We start from the raw sequence: 15766 nt of genomic DNA on the forward strand, positions 1-15766 counted from the left end.
TTCTCTGTTAAGAGCCAAACAGTACATAATTTAGGATTTTTGAACCACAGAGCCTGTTGCAATTACTCAACTCTGCCACTGTAATATGTGAAAACAGACATAGATAATACAGAAACAAATAAGTGGCTGTGTCATTACTTTCTTCATGGACACTGAAATTTGAATTTCATATAATTTTCATAGGTCATCACATATTATTCTTCTTTTGGTTTCCCCCTCAACCATTTAGGAATGTGAAAAGAATTCTTAGCTCATGGCTGTACAAAAATGGGTAGGAGGCTGGATTTGGCCCATGGATCATAGTTTGCTAATCCCTGGTTTAGAGTGTGATGGAGTGAAGAAGTTATAGACAGTAAGTTAGTAAATAAATTACACAAACCATTTTACGTACAAACTGTATATTTTATAGTCCTAAAATTTAATGTATTTAACCTCTTAATCAGGTTTACTATTCAGTTTGATCTCCTTAAGAAGATATGTATTTACAAAGGGTATTTTCACATTATTATTGTTTTCATAAATATTAGGTGGAAAAGAACACGTTAGCTTAATTGAATTCAAATTCATAAAGAAAATCAATCTCTTGTCCATCCACTTTGGCCATCTCTACTTTAACTCCTTATTTCAGTCTATCGGTTATTCCTTCAGATTAGTGCAATAGCCACTTAACTGGGTTTTCAGCTTTTTAGTGTTTCCTCATAAATCCATCCTCCACTCTGCAGCCAGAAAACTCTTTTAAAAATTTAAGTCTGATCTTATGACACCTACCAAGTCTTTTTTTGGGGGGGGACAGGGGGCGGGGGCTGCACCTCGTGGCCTGTGGGATCTTAGCTCCCCGACCAGGGATTGAACTCAGGCCCTTGGCAGTGAAGGCACAAAGTCCTAACCACTGGACCGCCAGGGAATTCCTACGACACCTACCAAGTCTTATAGCGGCTGCAATGGTTCCCCCAGTGCTCAAGTATAGTCTAAACTTTCACTTTCCTCCCTTATCCCTTGTCTCTTCTTTTTCCTGTTTTCAAACTGTAGACATACAAAGATTTTTCACATGCAACTCTTAGTCTTTCCCTATTTATTTAACATAATTTTCCTAACCTGTCCAAACTCAATTAGGCACTACTTCTATGTGCTTCTGTTACATACCTATCCCTAGAATAACTGCTTTTATACACTATGGTAACTGTCTGGTTTACTTGTTTGTTCTCCTTTGCCTAGTAATAAGCTCTTGAGAGACAGGTTTGTGTTTTACTTAACTATAATATTCAATACCTAGGATCTAGAAAGAAGTCTGGAACATAATAGAGACTTAAATATTTGTTGGATGAACCCATGAACTGTTACGGGTTGAACTGCGTCCCCCGCCCGCCCCCCCCACAAAAGATATGTTAAAATTCTTATCCTCAGTTTCTCAGAATGTGACCTTATTTGGAAATAGGATCGCTGCAGGTATAATTAGTTAGAATGAGGTCAACCCGGAGCTGGGTGGCCACAGCTCAATCTGACCAGTCCTTATAAGAAGAGGAAACACGAGACACAGATGAGCGGTGAACTCCATGTGATGCTTTCTAGTGTTGTGCCCTTTTGCACGGTTTGATGTTATACAGCTTCTTAGCCTAAGATCACCAGTCAGTTAGGACAAGACTTACACTGGTCACTCGACGGTAGATCTGTGCAGCATTTTGGCACTCGGAGTAAGGGTATTCAGATGTGGCCATCTCAAGCATGCACATCCCAAAAGCATAAACGTCAACGGATTCATCATATTTCTCTTCATACATCTCAGGGGCCATGAACTCTGGGGTACCTTAAATTAAAAGAATGATTCAGACTCAGTGTGAGGAGAAGCTGCGATTCATGGGGAGGGCAACAGCAGAGGGGCTGACCTGTGAGAGAGAAGAAAGTGGAAGGGGGGTAAGAGGTGAGGGAGGAAAAAGAAAGAAAGGTAGGTAGGTGGTGGGGGGAGAGGAAAGAAATCGTCTTAGTCTGTTCCATCAAATATGTTATAGATCTTACACTACAACTCCTTTATAAAAACTGGCGTAGGATCAAGTGTCTATTTATTTACTGTTTCAAATGGATTAGTGTTATACAATGTCAAAATAGAGCCTTGCATAAAAGATAAACTGATATATTGAAAACAAACGGAAGGAAAAGGTAAGAGACTACTGAGGAATAAAGTAGACATAATGGCATCTACCTGTAAGAGAGGATGATGGGTTAAAAAAGATCAAAATCCTTGTCTGCCCCCTACTGTATGGTAGCTGTAAGGTTAACATTCATATAATAGCTAGTCTCTTGCCATTAACATTCCATCTGATCAGTTTCACTTTTAAGGCGGCTTTTCAGTAAAAAACAGATATTCAATACATTTTTAAAACGGTAAAATAAACTGTAATTGTCTATAAAGGCCACTCACCAGAGCCCTTTTCTTCACACACTTACCACCCCCCCCTGCAGTACACAAACCTACTGCAGATGTAAGAAGTGTAGTGAGGCACATCCTACAGACACACACACAAATAATTCGGTCTGCACTTGAGTTCTCAGACTGAATTATGAGCATAGAGTGAGTGTATGATTCCACACACCAGGTTTCCAATGTTTCCAAAGAAATTAAGCCCGAATACCTCAAATTATAGGACATTTCTAAGAACAGGCTTGCACACTATGGTTTAAACAAAAAAAGAAATAAGAAAAAACCCTCTTGGGACAGAGATTAAGATGCCAAAGACAATCAAAGAACTGTTTCCTATAAGGAGGGCAAAAAGGAAATTCATCTTTAAATAACTCTTCCCAGGAACACTATTTTGTAAGGATGTGCAAATTACTGGTGTTCAATTTTTTTCTTACTAAAACATAGGATTCTAGCCCACTTAAAAATGAATGGCTTGGGATTCCCTGGTGGCGCAGTGGTTGAGAGTCTGCCTGCCGATGCAGGGGACACGGGTTCATGCCCCGTTCCGGGAGGATCCCACATGCTGCGGAGTGGCTGGGCCCGTGAGCCATGGCCGCTGAGCCTGCGCGTCCGGAGCCTGTGCTCCGCAACGGGAGAGGCCGTAACAGTGAGAGGCCCGCGTACCACAAAAAAAAAAAAAAAAAAAGAATGGCTTTCTTGCTGTTGTTATTGTCATCACCTTTGGGGAGAGTAGAGTGTTCGTGAAGATTTCAAGTTTTCAAATTGTCATACCCTCCTCAGAAAGTGAAAGCTTATAAAATAATCAGCATTAAATTATTTTTCCAGCTACAACTCTCTAACATAACAGTTAAAGGCTGAAAGGACAGACTTGTTGTATAGATCAGTGATTCTCAAGAATGATGATTTGCCCTATAGGGGACATCTAGCAATGTCCAGAGACATTTTTGGTTGTAACAACTGGGGGGAAGTGGGCAAGGGGGCATGCTACTGGCATCCAGTGAGTAGGACCAGGGATGCTGCTAAATCATCTTACAATGAACAGGTCAGTCCTTACAACAAAGAGCTGGCCAACCCGAAGTGTCAATAGTACTGAGGCTGAAAACTGTTTCAGGTATATCTTCTGAAGAGTAGGAGTTAAAAAAAAGTTGATAATGAACCATCATATTTTCACATTTTAAAATAAAGTTTTAATAGGCAGATATTTTTGAATATACATATATCCAACAGACTTCTTCAGAAACTAAATTATATATAAATTCAATTTCTTTTATGGGGAAAGTAACATACTTTATCTGTTATATAAGTAAGTATATGATACTAAGTATCAATGAAATGACTCAGTAAGGTTAACAATTATTACATAATGTTTTGTAGGCAAAGTTCACCTTACTTCTCTTCATATAACTTTACAAAACAACAATGGTCTTCAAGATGATTCTAGAGGCAAAGAAATAGAGAACTCCACATCACTTCCTGGGTTCAAGCTCTGAATTTCTGAAGGTTTAGTTCACATAATAAAAGCTCTGACAAGGTCAGGTTTCTAAATAAAAGGAATGTCAGAAAGCCAGTGAGACTGCAAGGTACACCTGAAACATACCTATCACACTCTTGGCAAAAGAAGCCCGCTTCAGGGTTGCCAGACCTAGGTCTCCAATCTTGACTGAGCCTGTAGGGCCAGTGATAAAGATGTTGTCACACTTAAGATCCCGGTGAATAATAGGTGGAGTTCGAGTATGAAGAAACTGAAGTCCTTTAAGAATCTGACGGCACCAGCTTCTCAGAACTTTGATCTTCATCACCTTAAACCTTTTCAGGTACCTAGAAAAGGCAAGGTACACCAAACAGGTTATCAATGATATGCATTTATTACTTTGAAGAATTCCATTAAATTCTAGCATATCTGAGATGGGAATATCAAGTTCAGAATATGAAGATTCAGTAAGCTTAGGTTAGTGCTACTTTTAGTAAGGTTAAAGGGGATAGGATAATAAGTAGTTGGCAAGCAAATTCTGATAACAAAGCACAAAAAATAAATTCCTTAAAATTAGATCACTGCTAAAATGATTTAAAAGTTAAGAGGCAGAGTTCGACTTCTGGTAATGGTGAAGCAACTCTTATTGGATGCAGATATAATTATAAACTCTAGTAAATACACACACACACAACTACTCGAAAGCTCTGGAGGAATCAAAATCAGGCATAAACTGGAAGGGAGTACACACGAAGGAAAAGGGAAAGCACTAGTCTGTGGGGGTCGCTCAAACCTGGACTGAAACCTGGAGCATTATTGGCTGAGGAATGAATACGAGGATAGAGTTCAAGATTACCTCAGGGTCTAGAACAATGCTATTCAACAGAACTTTCTACAATGACAGTCTGTCCAATACAATATTCACTAGACAAATAAGAATATTCTTTTTTTTTTTTTTCGGTATGCGGGCCTCTCCCATTGCGGAGCACAGGCTCTGGACGCACAGGCTCAGCGGCCATGGCTCACGGGCCCAGCCACTCCGCGGCATGTGGGATCCTCCCAGACCGGGGCACGAACCCGTGTCCCCTGCATCGGCAGGCGGACTCTCAACCACTGCACCACCAGGGAAGCCCAAGAATATTCATATTTAAATGAATTAATTAAAATAAAAAATTTTCATTTCCCAGCTGCACTAGTCACATTTCAAGTGCTCAACAACTGCATTGTAGCAAGTGGCTACCATTTTGGATGGTGCAGATTACAGAACATTTCCATCACCACAGCAAGTTCTGTTGGACAGCAGAGATCTAAAAAGTGAAGGAGGCAGGGCGGGGGGCTGGAGGGTGGGGGTGGTGTGTAATCCCAGAAAGGAGGTACAGGGGCTTCCCTGGTGGCGCAGTGGTTAAGAATCCGCCTGCCAATGCAGGGGACACAGTTCAAGCCCTGGTCCGGGAAGGTCCCACATGCCGCGAGCAACTAAGCCCATGCGCCACAACTACTGAGCCTGTGCTCTAGAGTCCGTGAGCCACAACTACTGAGCACACGCACCGTAACTACTGAAGCCCTAGTGTCTAGAGCTGGTGCTCCGCAACAAAAGAAGCCACTGCAATGAGAAGTCCGTGCACCGCAACAAAGAGTAGCCCCCGCTCGCTGCAACTAGAGAAAGCCCATGTGCAGCAATGAAGACCCAATGCAGCCAAAAGATAAATAAATTTTTTTTAAAAAAGGAGGTATAGGGCTTCCCTGGTGGTGCAGTGGTTGAGAGTCCGCCTGCCGATGCAGGGGACATGGGTTCGTGCCCCGGTCCGGGAAGATCCCACATGCCGCAGAGCGGCTGGGCCTGTGAGCCATGGCCGCTGAGCCTGCGCGTCCGGAGCCTGTGCTCCGCAACGAGAGAGGCCGTAACAGTGAGAGGCCCGCGTACCGCAAAAAAAAAAAAAAAGGGGGTATAGAAGGGCATCTCCAAATTCTGTATATTCACTCTGCCTAAATCTCTGGCTGACCTCTGAAATATGTGTGTGTGTAGCAGAGTCCAAGCAGCCCAGCTAATGTTAAAAGAACAGGACAGAGATTTCTGATTAACTGAGTTCTGATGCTATTTTATCTGGAAATATTCAGGGAAAAAATGAAGAGCACTGATGGTAAATATAAAAGACTACATTTTCCTATTACTATCTTTATGTTACATATGACTACTTAAAGGAAAATCTATAACATTGTATTACAGGATCTAAACAATAAATGTAACATATGAAAATTATAGCATAAAGTATAAGTACTAGAAATACATGGGCCTATATTTTTGCAAGTTTCCTTTTACATGAAATTGTACAGTATCAAGCATGTTGTGAAAAGTTAAAGATATAAATGCAGTATCTAAAGTAGCCACTAAAAAAGATATTTCAAATGCACACACACACACACACACAAGTGGAGTTTAACCAAAAAGCTAATACAGAAACTAATACAAAACCTTAAAAATAAATTAAAAAATGAAATTCTGCTTCACTTGGGTGGGATATGAGGTAATTAAAGAAAACTAATGGTGAAAGTTGGTTTTATGGTTTAAAAAATATATATAAAAACAGAGTTACTTCTGGAGGGTGAGGAAAGGGCTGCCTGGAAAGGGCTGCCTAGGAAGAGGTTTAAGGGCATGTATTGAGATGATGGAAATGTTCTATATCTTAACGGTTTCGATTACACGAGTGAGGTATCACATTAATAGGACAAAGGGGAAAACAACATGATCATTTCAATTCATGCAGAAAAGGCATCAGACAAAATCCAACACCTTTCCATGATAAAAAAAAAATACTCAAACTAAGAATAGTAGAGAATATATTCAACATGATAAAGAGCATTTATGAAAAACCCACAGCTATACTACAGTGGTGAAACACTGAAAGCTTTCCCATTAAGACTGGGAATAAGACAAGAATAACCACTGCTCTTCAGTGTTGTACTAGAAACTCTAGCCAGATTAATTAGGCAAGAAAAAGAAAGGTACCCAAATTGGAAAGGAAGAAGTAAAACTCCCTCTATTTGCAGATAACAAGATCCTATATATAGAAAATTCTAAAGAATACATACAGACATGCACACACAACTAGAGTTAATAAACGAATTCAGCAAAATTGCCAGCGTACAAGATCAACATGCACAAATGAGTTGTGTTGTACACCCCAACATTAACAACCTGAAAAGGAAAGCAAGAAAACAATTCCATTTGCAACAACATCCAAAAGAATAAAATACTTAGGAATAAATTTAACCAAGGAAGTGAAAGATTTATACACCAAAAACTAGAAAACACTGTTGAAAGAAATTAAAGGACACCTAAATAAAATGGAGAGATGGGTTCATGGATTGGAAAACAATATAGTGAAGATGGCAACATTAGCCAAAGTGACCCACAGATTCGATATATCTACGGATAGATTTGATTATATCTACAGATGCAATCAAAATTCTAGCAGACTTTTTGCAGAAATGGAAAGCTAATCCTCAGGTTCATACGGAATTACAAGGGGCCCCAAATAGCCAAAACAATATCAAAAAAGAAGAACAAAATTGGAGAACTCACTTTTTCCAATTTCAAAACATATCACAAAGCTAGGTTTTGTAGTATTAAAACAGTGTGGTACTAGCATAAGGATAGATACATAGAACAGTGGAATAATATGGAGGGTCCAGAAATAAACCCATGCATCTATGGTTAAATGATTTTTGACAGGGGTGTCAAGATCATTCAACAGGGAAAGAATAGTCTCTTCAACAAATGGTGCTGGGACAACTGGATATCCACATGCAACAGAATGGAGTTGGATCCCACACCTCACACATACACAAATGTTAACTCAAAAACTGGAACGATCTAAATAAAAGAGCTAAGCCTATAAAACTCTTAGAAGAAAAAATAGGGGTAAAACTGCATGGCCTTGGTTTTGGCAATGGATTCTTAGATATAACCCTAAAGGCACAAGCAACTAGGGAAAAAAAAACAGATAAACTGGACTTAATCAAAATTTAAAACTTTGTGCATCACATGACGTCATTAAGGAGTGAAAAGAATATATAGAATGGGAAAAATATATTTACAAATCATGTACCTGATAAGGGTTTAGCTTACAGAATATATAAAGAATTCTTACAACTCAACAAAAAGACAAACAACCCAATTTAAAAATGGACAAAGTGGGCAAAGAGTTGAATAGACATTTCTCCAAAGATGTACAACATGCACATGATAAGATGCTCAACATCATTACTCTCTAGGGAAATGCAAATCAAATGAGATACCATGTCACAGCCAGCAAGATGACTATTAAAAAACCAAAAACAAACAAACAAAAAAACCAAGTGTTGGCAAGAATATGGAAAAATTGGAACCCTTATTCATTGCTAGTGGGAATGTAAAATGGTTCAGCCATTGTGGAAAACAGTTTGGTGGTTCCTCAAAAAGTTAAACACAGAATTACCATATGACTCAGCAATTCTACTCAAAGCTATATACGTATCTAAAAGGCATGAAAACGGGTACTCAAATAAGCACTTGTACACAAATGTTCATGGTGGAAACAGCCCAAATGTCTATCAATAAGTGAGTGGATAAACAAATTGTGGTATATCCACGAAATATTAATTAGTCATAAAAAGGAATGAAGTACTGATACATGCTACAACATGAACCTTGAAAACATGGTAAGTGAAAGTAGCCAAACACAAACATGTATTTTATATTCCATTTATATGAAATACCTTGATCAGATAAATCCTTAGAGACAGAAAATAGTTGGTGGTTGCCAAAGGCTGGTGCAAAGGAAGAAAGGGGAATTGTTTAATGGGTTTTAGTTTTGCAAGATGAAGAATTCTCAAGATTGGTTACACAGCAACATGAATATATTTAACTAAACTATACACTTAAAAATGATAAAGGGCTTCCCTGGTGGCACAGTGGTTAAGAATCCGCCTGCCAATGCAGGGGACACGGGTTCGAGCCCTGGTCTGGGATGATCCCACACGCTGCGGAGCAACTAAGCCCGTGTGCCACAACTACTGAGCCTGCGTGCCACAGCTACTGAAGCCCACGCGCCTAGAGCTGGTGCTCCGCAACAAGAGAAGCCACGGCAATGAGAAGTCCGCACACCGCAAAGAAGAGTAGCCCTCACTCGCTACAACTAGAGAAAGCCCGCACGCAGCAACAAAGACCCAACACAGCCAAAAATAAGAATAAATAAAACAAATTTTTTTAAAATGATTAAGATGGTAAATTTTATATGTTTTTACCAGAGTAAAAAAAAAACATGCCCATCTATAAATCCTAGAGATCAGCTAGTCCACTTATTTTACACATGGAGAACTGAGGGCCAGAGAAGGGGATCTACTTGCCCTAAATCACAGCTGGTCAAAGTCAGAGCAGAGAGCAGACTCCTACTCTAAGTCTAGTGCTTTCTACTTTACCTCTTGCTGCTTTTGCTTTGAGGCTCAGAAACTGAAACAGACAATGATGGGGAAAAAAGAACTTTAAACTTAAAAGAAAATGGTTAGAAACTTAGATCATGTGCAATTAAAGAGAAAATATACTACGTGGGAAGGGTAATGGGGAGTAACTGCTTAATGGGTATGGGGTGTTCTTTTAAGGTGATGAAAATGTTTACGAACTTGACAGATGTGGTTACACAACATTGTAAATGTAATAAATGTCACTGAACTGTACACTTTAAAAAGGTTAATTTTATGTTATATGAATTTCATCAAAACTTTAAAAAAAAACTAACTTTATTTCTATCTACTGACAGACTACTGACAACCCACCAAGTATTCAAACCGGAAAAAGAATCTCAAGATGCAGATATACAAACAACTACTACCACAGAATTTTCCTTAATTCATTCAAATATTTATCAAGTTTCAGGCACAGTGCTAGGGAGCACAGTCTAGGAAAAGAAACAGGCATGTGAATAACAAGAAGCGTGGACGACTAGCATAAAGATGCTGCCATAAATATTAGAAAAGTTGGATGGGAAAATTAGAATGTGGAGGAGGGAAATAATCTGTTGGCTTTTCAACATGTTAATTTTGAGCATCCAAGAGCATCCGGGATTTTCTACATCCAGGAAATACAAGACTATGTTTCAAAGATCTGAGATTAATCAGCTCAGTAGCATTAACTACAGAAGGTTATAAAGAATAAATACACACTACAGAGACAATTTTTCACAATCCAATTCTTCCACAAAAAATTTACACCACAGAAGTTACTCTAGTTTCCTCTCTGAGTACAAATAGATACTCTATGAGACACGAGACTCCAAAGGCATACAGGGAATTTCTGCATTTGACCTATCCATATTCCTGAAAGGGATGATAGGTCTAGATGTTTTGGCTTCAATTTATGATGCTTTGGGAATGAAATTATCTAGTGATAAATGTCACAATACAATTTGTATTTGAAACAATATGTGCATAGTTGTAGCAAAAACTGCCCAATATGAGGTGATAAAATAAATGGGTAAAGCTTGTCAATAAGCTTCAATTTCATTTTAACCACTAGAGGGCTACCTTGTCATTTGATTTCTGATCTCTTAGCCACTCAATTTTAGAAATGCCAATCACCATAACTTAAAGCAACTAGGTTTATTCTGCAACAACTTCTCATTTAAATACTTACCAATACATAATTATCAAACCACTTTATACACCAGAGGACCTTGTGGGCAGGAAAATGTGCTCATATACTAACATTTGGAGCAACTATTCATTCCCTCCTTAGTATACTGGGCAACAACAGAAGAACTGATAAGGCCTGAAATAAGAAAATTCAAGTTCTCTCATACTTCTTGGTCAGCTTTTACAATATTGATGAACTTACGTTTTAAGTGTTCCAGATGTCATAAGTTCAGTCACCAAAACGATGCACTTCTTTCCCTTTACTGTGGATTCCCAGGAATCATAGAATCGGACAATATTGGGATGCTGAAGACCCTTTAACATTTCAGCCTCTTCTTTAAATCTCTGCCTCTCAGACTTTGTTAACTTTCGATCCTAAAATCAAAAAGCAAGACAGAATACAGTTCAAGATTGGGAGTTTGGGATTGACATGTACACACTACTATATTTAAGACAGATAACCAACAAGGACCTACTGTACAGCACAGGGAACTCTTGCTCAATATTGTGTAATAACCTAAAAGGGAAAAGAATTTGAAAAAGAATAGATACATGTATATGTATAACTGAATCACTGTGCTGTAAACCTAAAACAAAAACAAAGGAAAAAACAAACAGAATATGCTTTTAAGATAATAAAACACCAAGTCACATAGTTACACTTAGATGCTAAACATGTACAAAATTATAATGACCAATACTGTTGAAATAAAACACCCTAACACTGAAGTTACTAATAATTAATAATTTCATCAGCCTGTTATATGAGTGTGAGAACAGGCTAAAGTGTATTTAAGAAAACTCTTGATTATAAAGTCATGCTTGAGGGATTTCCCTGGTGGCGTAGTGGTTAAGAATCCACCTGCCAATGCAGGGGACACGGGTTCGAGCCCTGGTCCGGGAAGATTCCACATGCTGTGGAGCAACTAAGCCTGTGCGCCACAGCTACTAGCCCGCAGGCCACCACTACTGAAGCCCGCACACCTGGAGCCCGTGCTCTGCAACAAGAGAAGCCACCGCAATGAGAAGCCCTGAGAAGCACGCGCACCACAACGAAGAGCAGCCCCTGCTCACACAACTAGAGAAAGCCTGTGTGCAACAATGAAGACCTAATGCAGCCAAAAAATAAATAAATCAATTACTTAATAAAATAAAGTCATGCTTGAGATTATTTTAGTATTTTTACTGTTAATATGTGCTTCAGATACACGTTTTAGATGCAGTTAATTTACCACTTCCAAAATAAGTCACCTATTGACAGAGATATGCAATTTAATAATGGAACAAGTATGGGTTTTGGAAGTGGTGAGATCTAAATATAAATCCTGTCTTGGCTTAAGCTAAAATTTCCTTCATGAATAAAGTCAAGTCCTCCGTATTCATGAGTTCACATACCCAGGTTCAGCCAACTGCAAGTAAAAAATGGGCGGGGTGTGTGTGTGTGTGTGTGTGTGTTGGGGGGATCAGAAAATTGCAAAAAGCAAAACTTGAATAGTTTGCCCACATGCTGGCTACTATTTACATAGCATTTACATTGTATTAGCTATTATAAGTAATCTAGAGATGATTTAAAAGTATATGGGAAGATATGCAAATACTGTGCCATTTTATAAAAGGGACTTGAGCACCCACAGGGGTGGAGGGTGGGGTCCTGGAACCAATTCCCGCCACCCCCCGGGATATTGAGGGATGACTGTGAATACCTTCACCTCATAGGACTCTTGTAAGAATTAAATAATCTACTAGGTAGATTTAATTTAATTTAGTCTACTAGGTAGATTTATTTAAAGTGCCTGGCACTTCATAAGTTAATTCACTTCTTATCTGAGATAACTGGACAAAAGCACTTAATCTGCTCTTCTTCCCTTAACAGAGTCCCATACACACAAACTCTGTACTGTCCTGTAAATTAAAATTGAAACTGTCATGTAATACTCTATCAAAGCACATAATACGTATTTTAACGAAATAGGCCAGGCATACAATAACATAATGTGTCTATGATACAGTCAAATAATTAAACATTAAAGACATAATTTAAACCTTCCTATGTAACTAGATGGCCTTTCCCATCACTACTCCTCACCCTTGAATAACAACCACTACCCTGATCAGATATACCATTCCCATATGGGTTTTTACACTTTAGGTGAAATGTTAAGATTTCATAAAAAGAAGTTACAGAGCATGTACTATCTGGAAGGTGGCTATTTTCCACTCAACATTGTTTGAGCTCACCCATGATGGTACAAGGAGACATTACAAGATATCTACCATATTACTGTAACTCCATTCATTATCACTGCTATGCAGTTATCCACTGACTGAATACACCACAATTTATATATAATCTCCTACTGATCAATCTTTAGGCGCTTCTCCATTTTTTTTGCTATTACAATATGGCAAAGGTTTTGCAGTGTTAATCTCTAGGATGCAGGCTCTTATCTTGGAGTCTATAAACCCCTTTAAGGCAGGTTTGTGAACATGTGTGAAAACAAATATATCTTTATTTTTCATTAACCTTGAATTGAAACTTAGTATTTCCTTGAATGAATGTACGTACCTAATAGCATTCAGCAGTACCTGTGATTTGTCACCAACAGACCTAGGTATTTTCATATCATGTAACAGTGGTTGCAGATTATCTCAAAATACCACACTAGGCATTACTTTGAAATTATGATAGCTATTAGATCTTCCAGTAGATCTTATTAATATACATTAATAATGCATACTATATCACAAATTTAAAAGTTTTGATAACTATTTTAATATAATTTGTTTCCAATATAATCCTATGTATTTTACTATATGGACTTAAAACAAAACATTTTTCTAGCCTTCACTAGCCTTCTGGGGCACAAAAAAAAGAGGAAGTACACCTACTAGGATATATAGCTAGCGGTAGAAGTGCATAGGGAATAGGCATCTTCAGTCTTCATAGGTATCAACAAATTGCTTTTCAAAGGGACTGTGCCAACTGAGTTTCCCAACAGCTTTGTATGAAGGTTCCCACTAGAGTACATGGTCACTAGCAACTGGTATTATCAGACATTAACTTTTGTCAATTTGATGGGTGTAAGTCATGTTCTATAGTTTAATTTACATTTTCAGAGTCACTAAAAAGTGTGAGAAACTTTGTTTTCTTTGCAGACTACTTAAGACCCCTCTTCTGCAAGGAACTGATGCTTTATCTTACTTGTAGCAGTTCTTAATAGATTATGGATGCTAATCCTTTATTGGGTTTTATGAGTTACAAATACCTTTTCTCAATTTGTGGTTTGTATTTTCACCTTGTTTATGATATCTTGATTTACAGATGTTTTTATTTCACTGTATTTCAATTCATCTATCTTTTACTTTATGGTAGGTGGATTTTATGTCTTCAGTAATTTTTCCAGACACTAAGGTCATAAATATTTTTCTTTTCCTTTTTAAAATATAAATTTGTTTTGTTTGCCACATCTGGGAATTGTTGAGGAATTTATTTGGTTGGGTAAAAGAAGGGCTGACTGTTATTTCTGTTCTGTATCAGCCAATGGCCCCAATATCATTTAATGAACAATCCATCCTTTCCATAGAAGTACAGTTCTGTCTCTGGATTCTACACTCTATTCCATGGTCTGTCTAGTCCTGCGCTAATACCTCACTTTCTTAATTGCTACCACTCTTGCATGATAGTTTAGATGGGTGTAGAATTCTAGGTTGGTGTTCTTTCAGCACTTTCAAGATACTGTTTCATGGTACTCTGGCGTCTACTGTAGCCCTCAGTATACATGTCCTCCTTTGTAGGTTATCTGTATTTTCTCTCTGGTTACTCTAAAGGCTTTAAAAAAAAATTGTGCTCTGCTCATTCACTACCATGCATCTAAGTTTTATTTTATACATAATGGGGCTAATTGTGCTTTTTAAGCCCAAAGTTTCAGGTATTTGTCTTCGCATCAGGAAAATTCTCAACGATTACCTTTTTGATTACTGCCTCCTTCCATTCTCCATTCTCTTCTAAGATTTTCTATGTATGTCTGTATGTGTTATGTGTAAGGGTGTGTGTGTGTGGAACCTTACTCGATCCTTCATATCTTTTAACTTCTCTCTCATTTTCCATTTCTTTCTCTCTGCTGCCTTCTGGGCAGTGTTCTCAGATCTACCTTCTTGTTCATGAATTCTCTCAAGTTGTTATCACGTCTAACCTGCTTATTACCTTAAAATTTGTTTTAATTAATCAAACTTTAAAGTCTAAAGGAGGCAGAGATGCAAAGGACATGTGGCAAGGTCTCAGTCCCTGCTCCAGAAATAAGAGATGAACACAAACTAGACACTTGCAACTAGCCATACAAGTCTTCAAGGGCTGGGTATACTGGTGAGTCAGACATGTATTTGGACATCCATACAGAAAATAAAACGAGGTCAAGCAGTCAGTCTGTCACCAAAAGTACCCACCGGAGGGTCTGATAAAGGGAATTCAGTCACTACTTCAGTCCCTACTTTCCCAGCTAGCATCAAAAACAAAGCAAGGTGGGGAAAAAAAGAAAAAAAGTTGGGCACTAACTAAAGACTTCAGTGGAGAAGGAATTCTCCTGCCACTTCTCTAGGCCCAATGTCTGGGGGAGGGATTTGTCCCCACTCAGTGGTAACCCCACACATGGGGTTTTGAATGAGAAATGATAACTGGCGGCTCAATTTGCAATGATCCCAACCAACCTCCACCCCATCCCTGCCTTCATGAACAGACAAGTTTTCCCAGCATCCTCCTTGGAATTTCCTCCCTCTCAGGGTTCATCTCCAAAATTATTTCCATCTCCAAATCATCACTGCAAGATTGCCTTCTCTCAAAGTTCTATAAAAGCCCACTTTCACAGCCCAGTATCACTTTTATTCCCACTCCTAACCTGAAGCTGCAACCATCCACAAAGTCACATACCCTGTCCACTGAGACTCAGATCCATAGCTGTTTCATCTTGGGCTATCTTCCTAAACCATTTCTTTCCCAGAGAAGAGACGGCCAAAGGGCCAAAGGACAAGTCGAAGTATCTGGGGCCAGATGACTGAGGAAAGTGGCACTTGTTACTTACTTTTTAATTGCAATACATTTTCATTTCTTGAAGCTCTTTTTGGATCTTTATCAAATCAGTCATTCACTGCCCACTCCAATACCATCTTGATGTTTTTGTGGTTTTAGTTTTTAATCCTTTAATTCTTTTAAAATA

The 15766-nt window shown here is 38.5% G+C and overlaps 1 protein-coding gene across 16 annotated transcripts in view; it reads right to left on the reverse strand.

Annotated features, from left to right (window-relative positions):
* WNK1 (WNK lysine deficient protein kinase 1) overlaps positions 1–15766 on the reverse strand; it is a 136295-nt gene that overhangs the window by 62774 nt on the left and 57755 nt on the right. For all 16 annotated transcript variants that reach the window (XM_049694784.1, XM_049694783.1, XM_033404144.2 and 13 more), the window contains exons 2-4: positions 10759–10931; positions 4014–4234; positions 1647–1804 (exon numbers count right to left, since the gene is read on the reverse strand). In XM_049694784.1, coding sequence (XP_049550741.1) covers positions 1647–1804; positions 4014–4234; positions 10759–10931 — 552 coding nt within the window. The remainder of the gene's footprint in view (positions 1–1646; positions 1805–4013; positions 4235–10758; positions 10932–15766) is intronic.

The sequence above is a fragment of the Orcinus orca genome, chromosome 11, assembly GCF_937001465.1.
Source record: "Orcinus orca chromosome 11, mOrcOrc1.1, whole genome shotgun sequence".
Lineage (NCBI taxonomy): Eukaryota > Metazoa > Chordata > Mammalia > Artiodactyla > Delphinidae > Orcinus > Orcinus orca.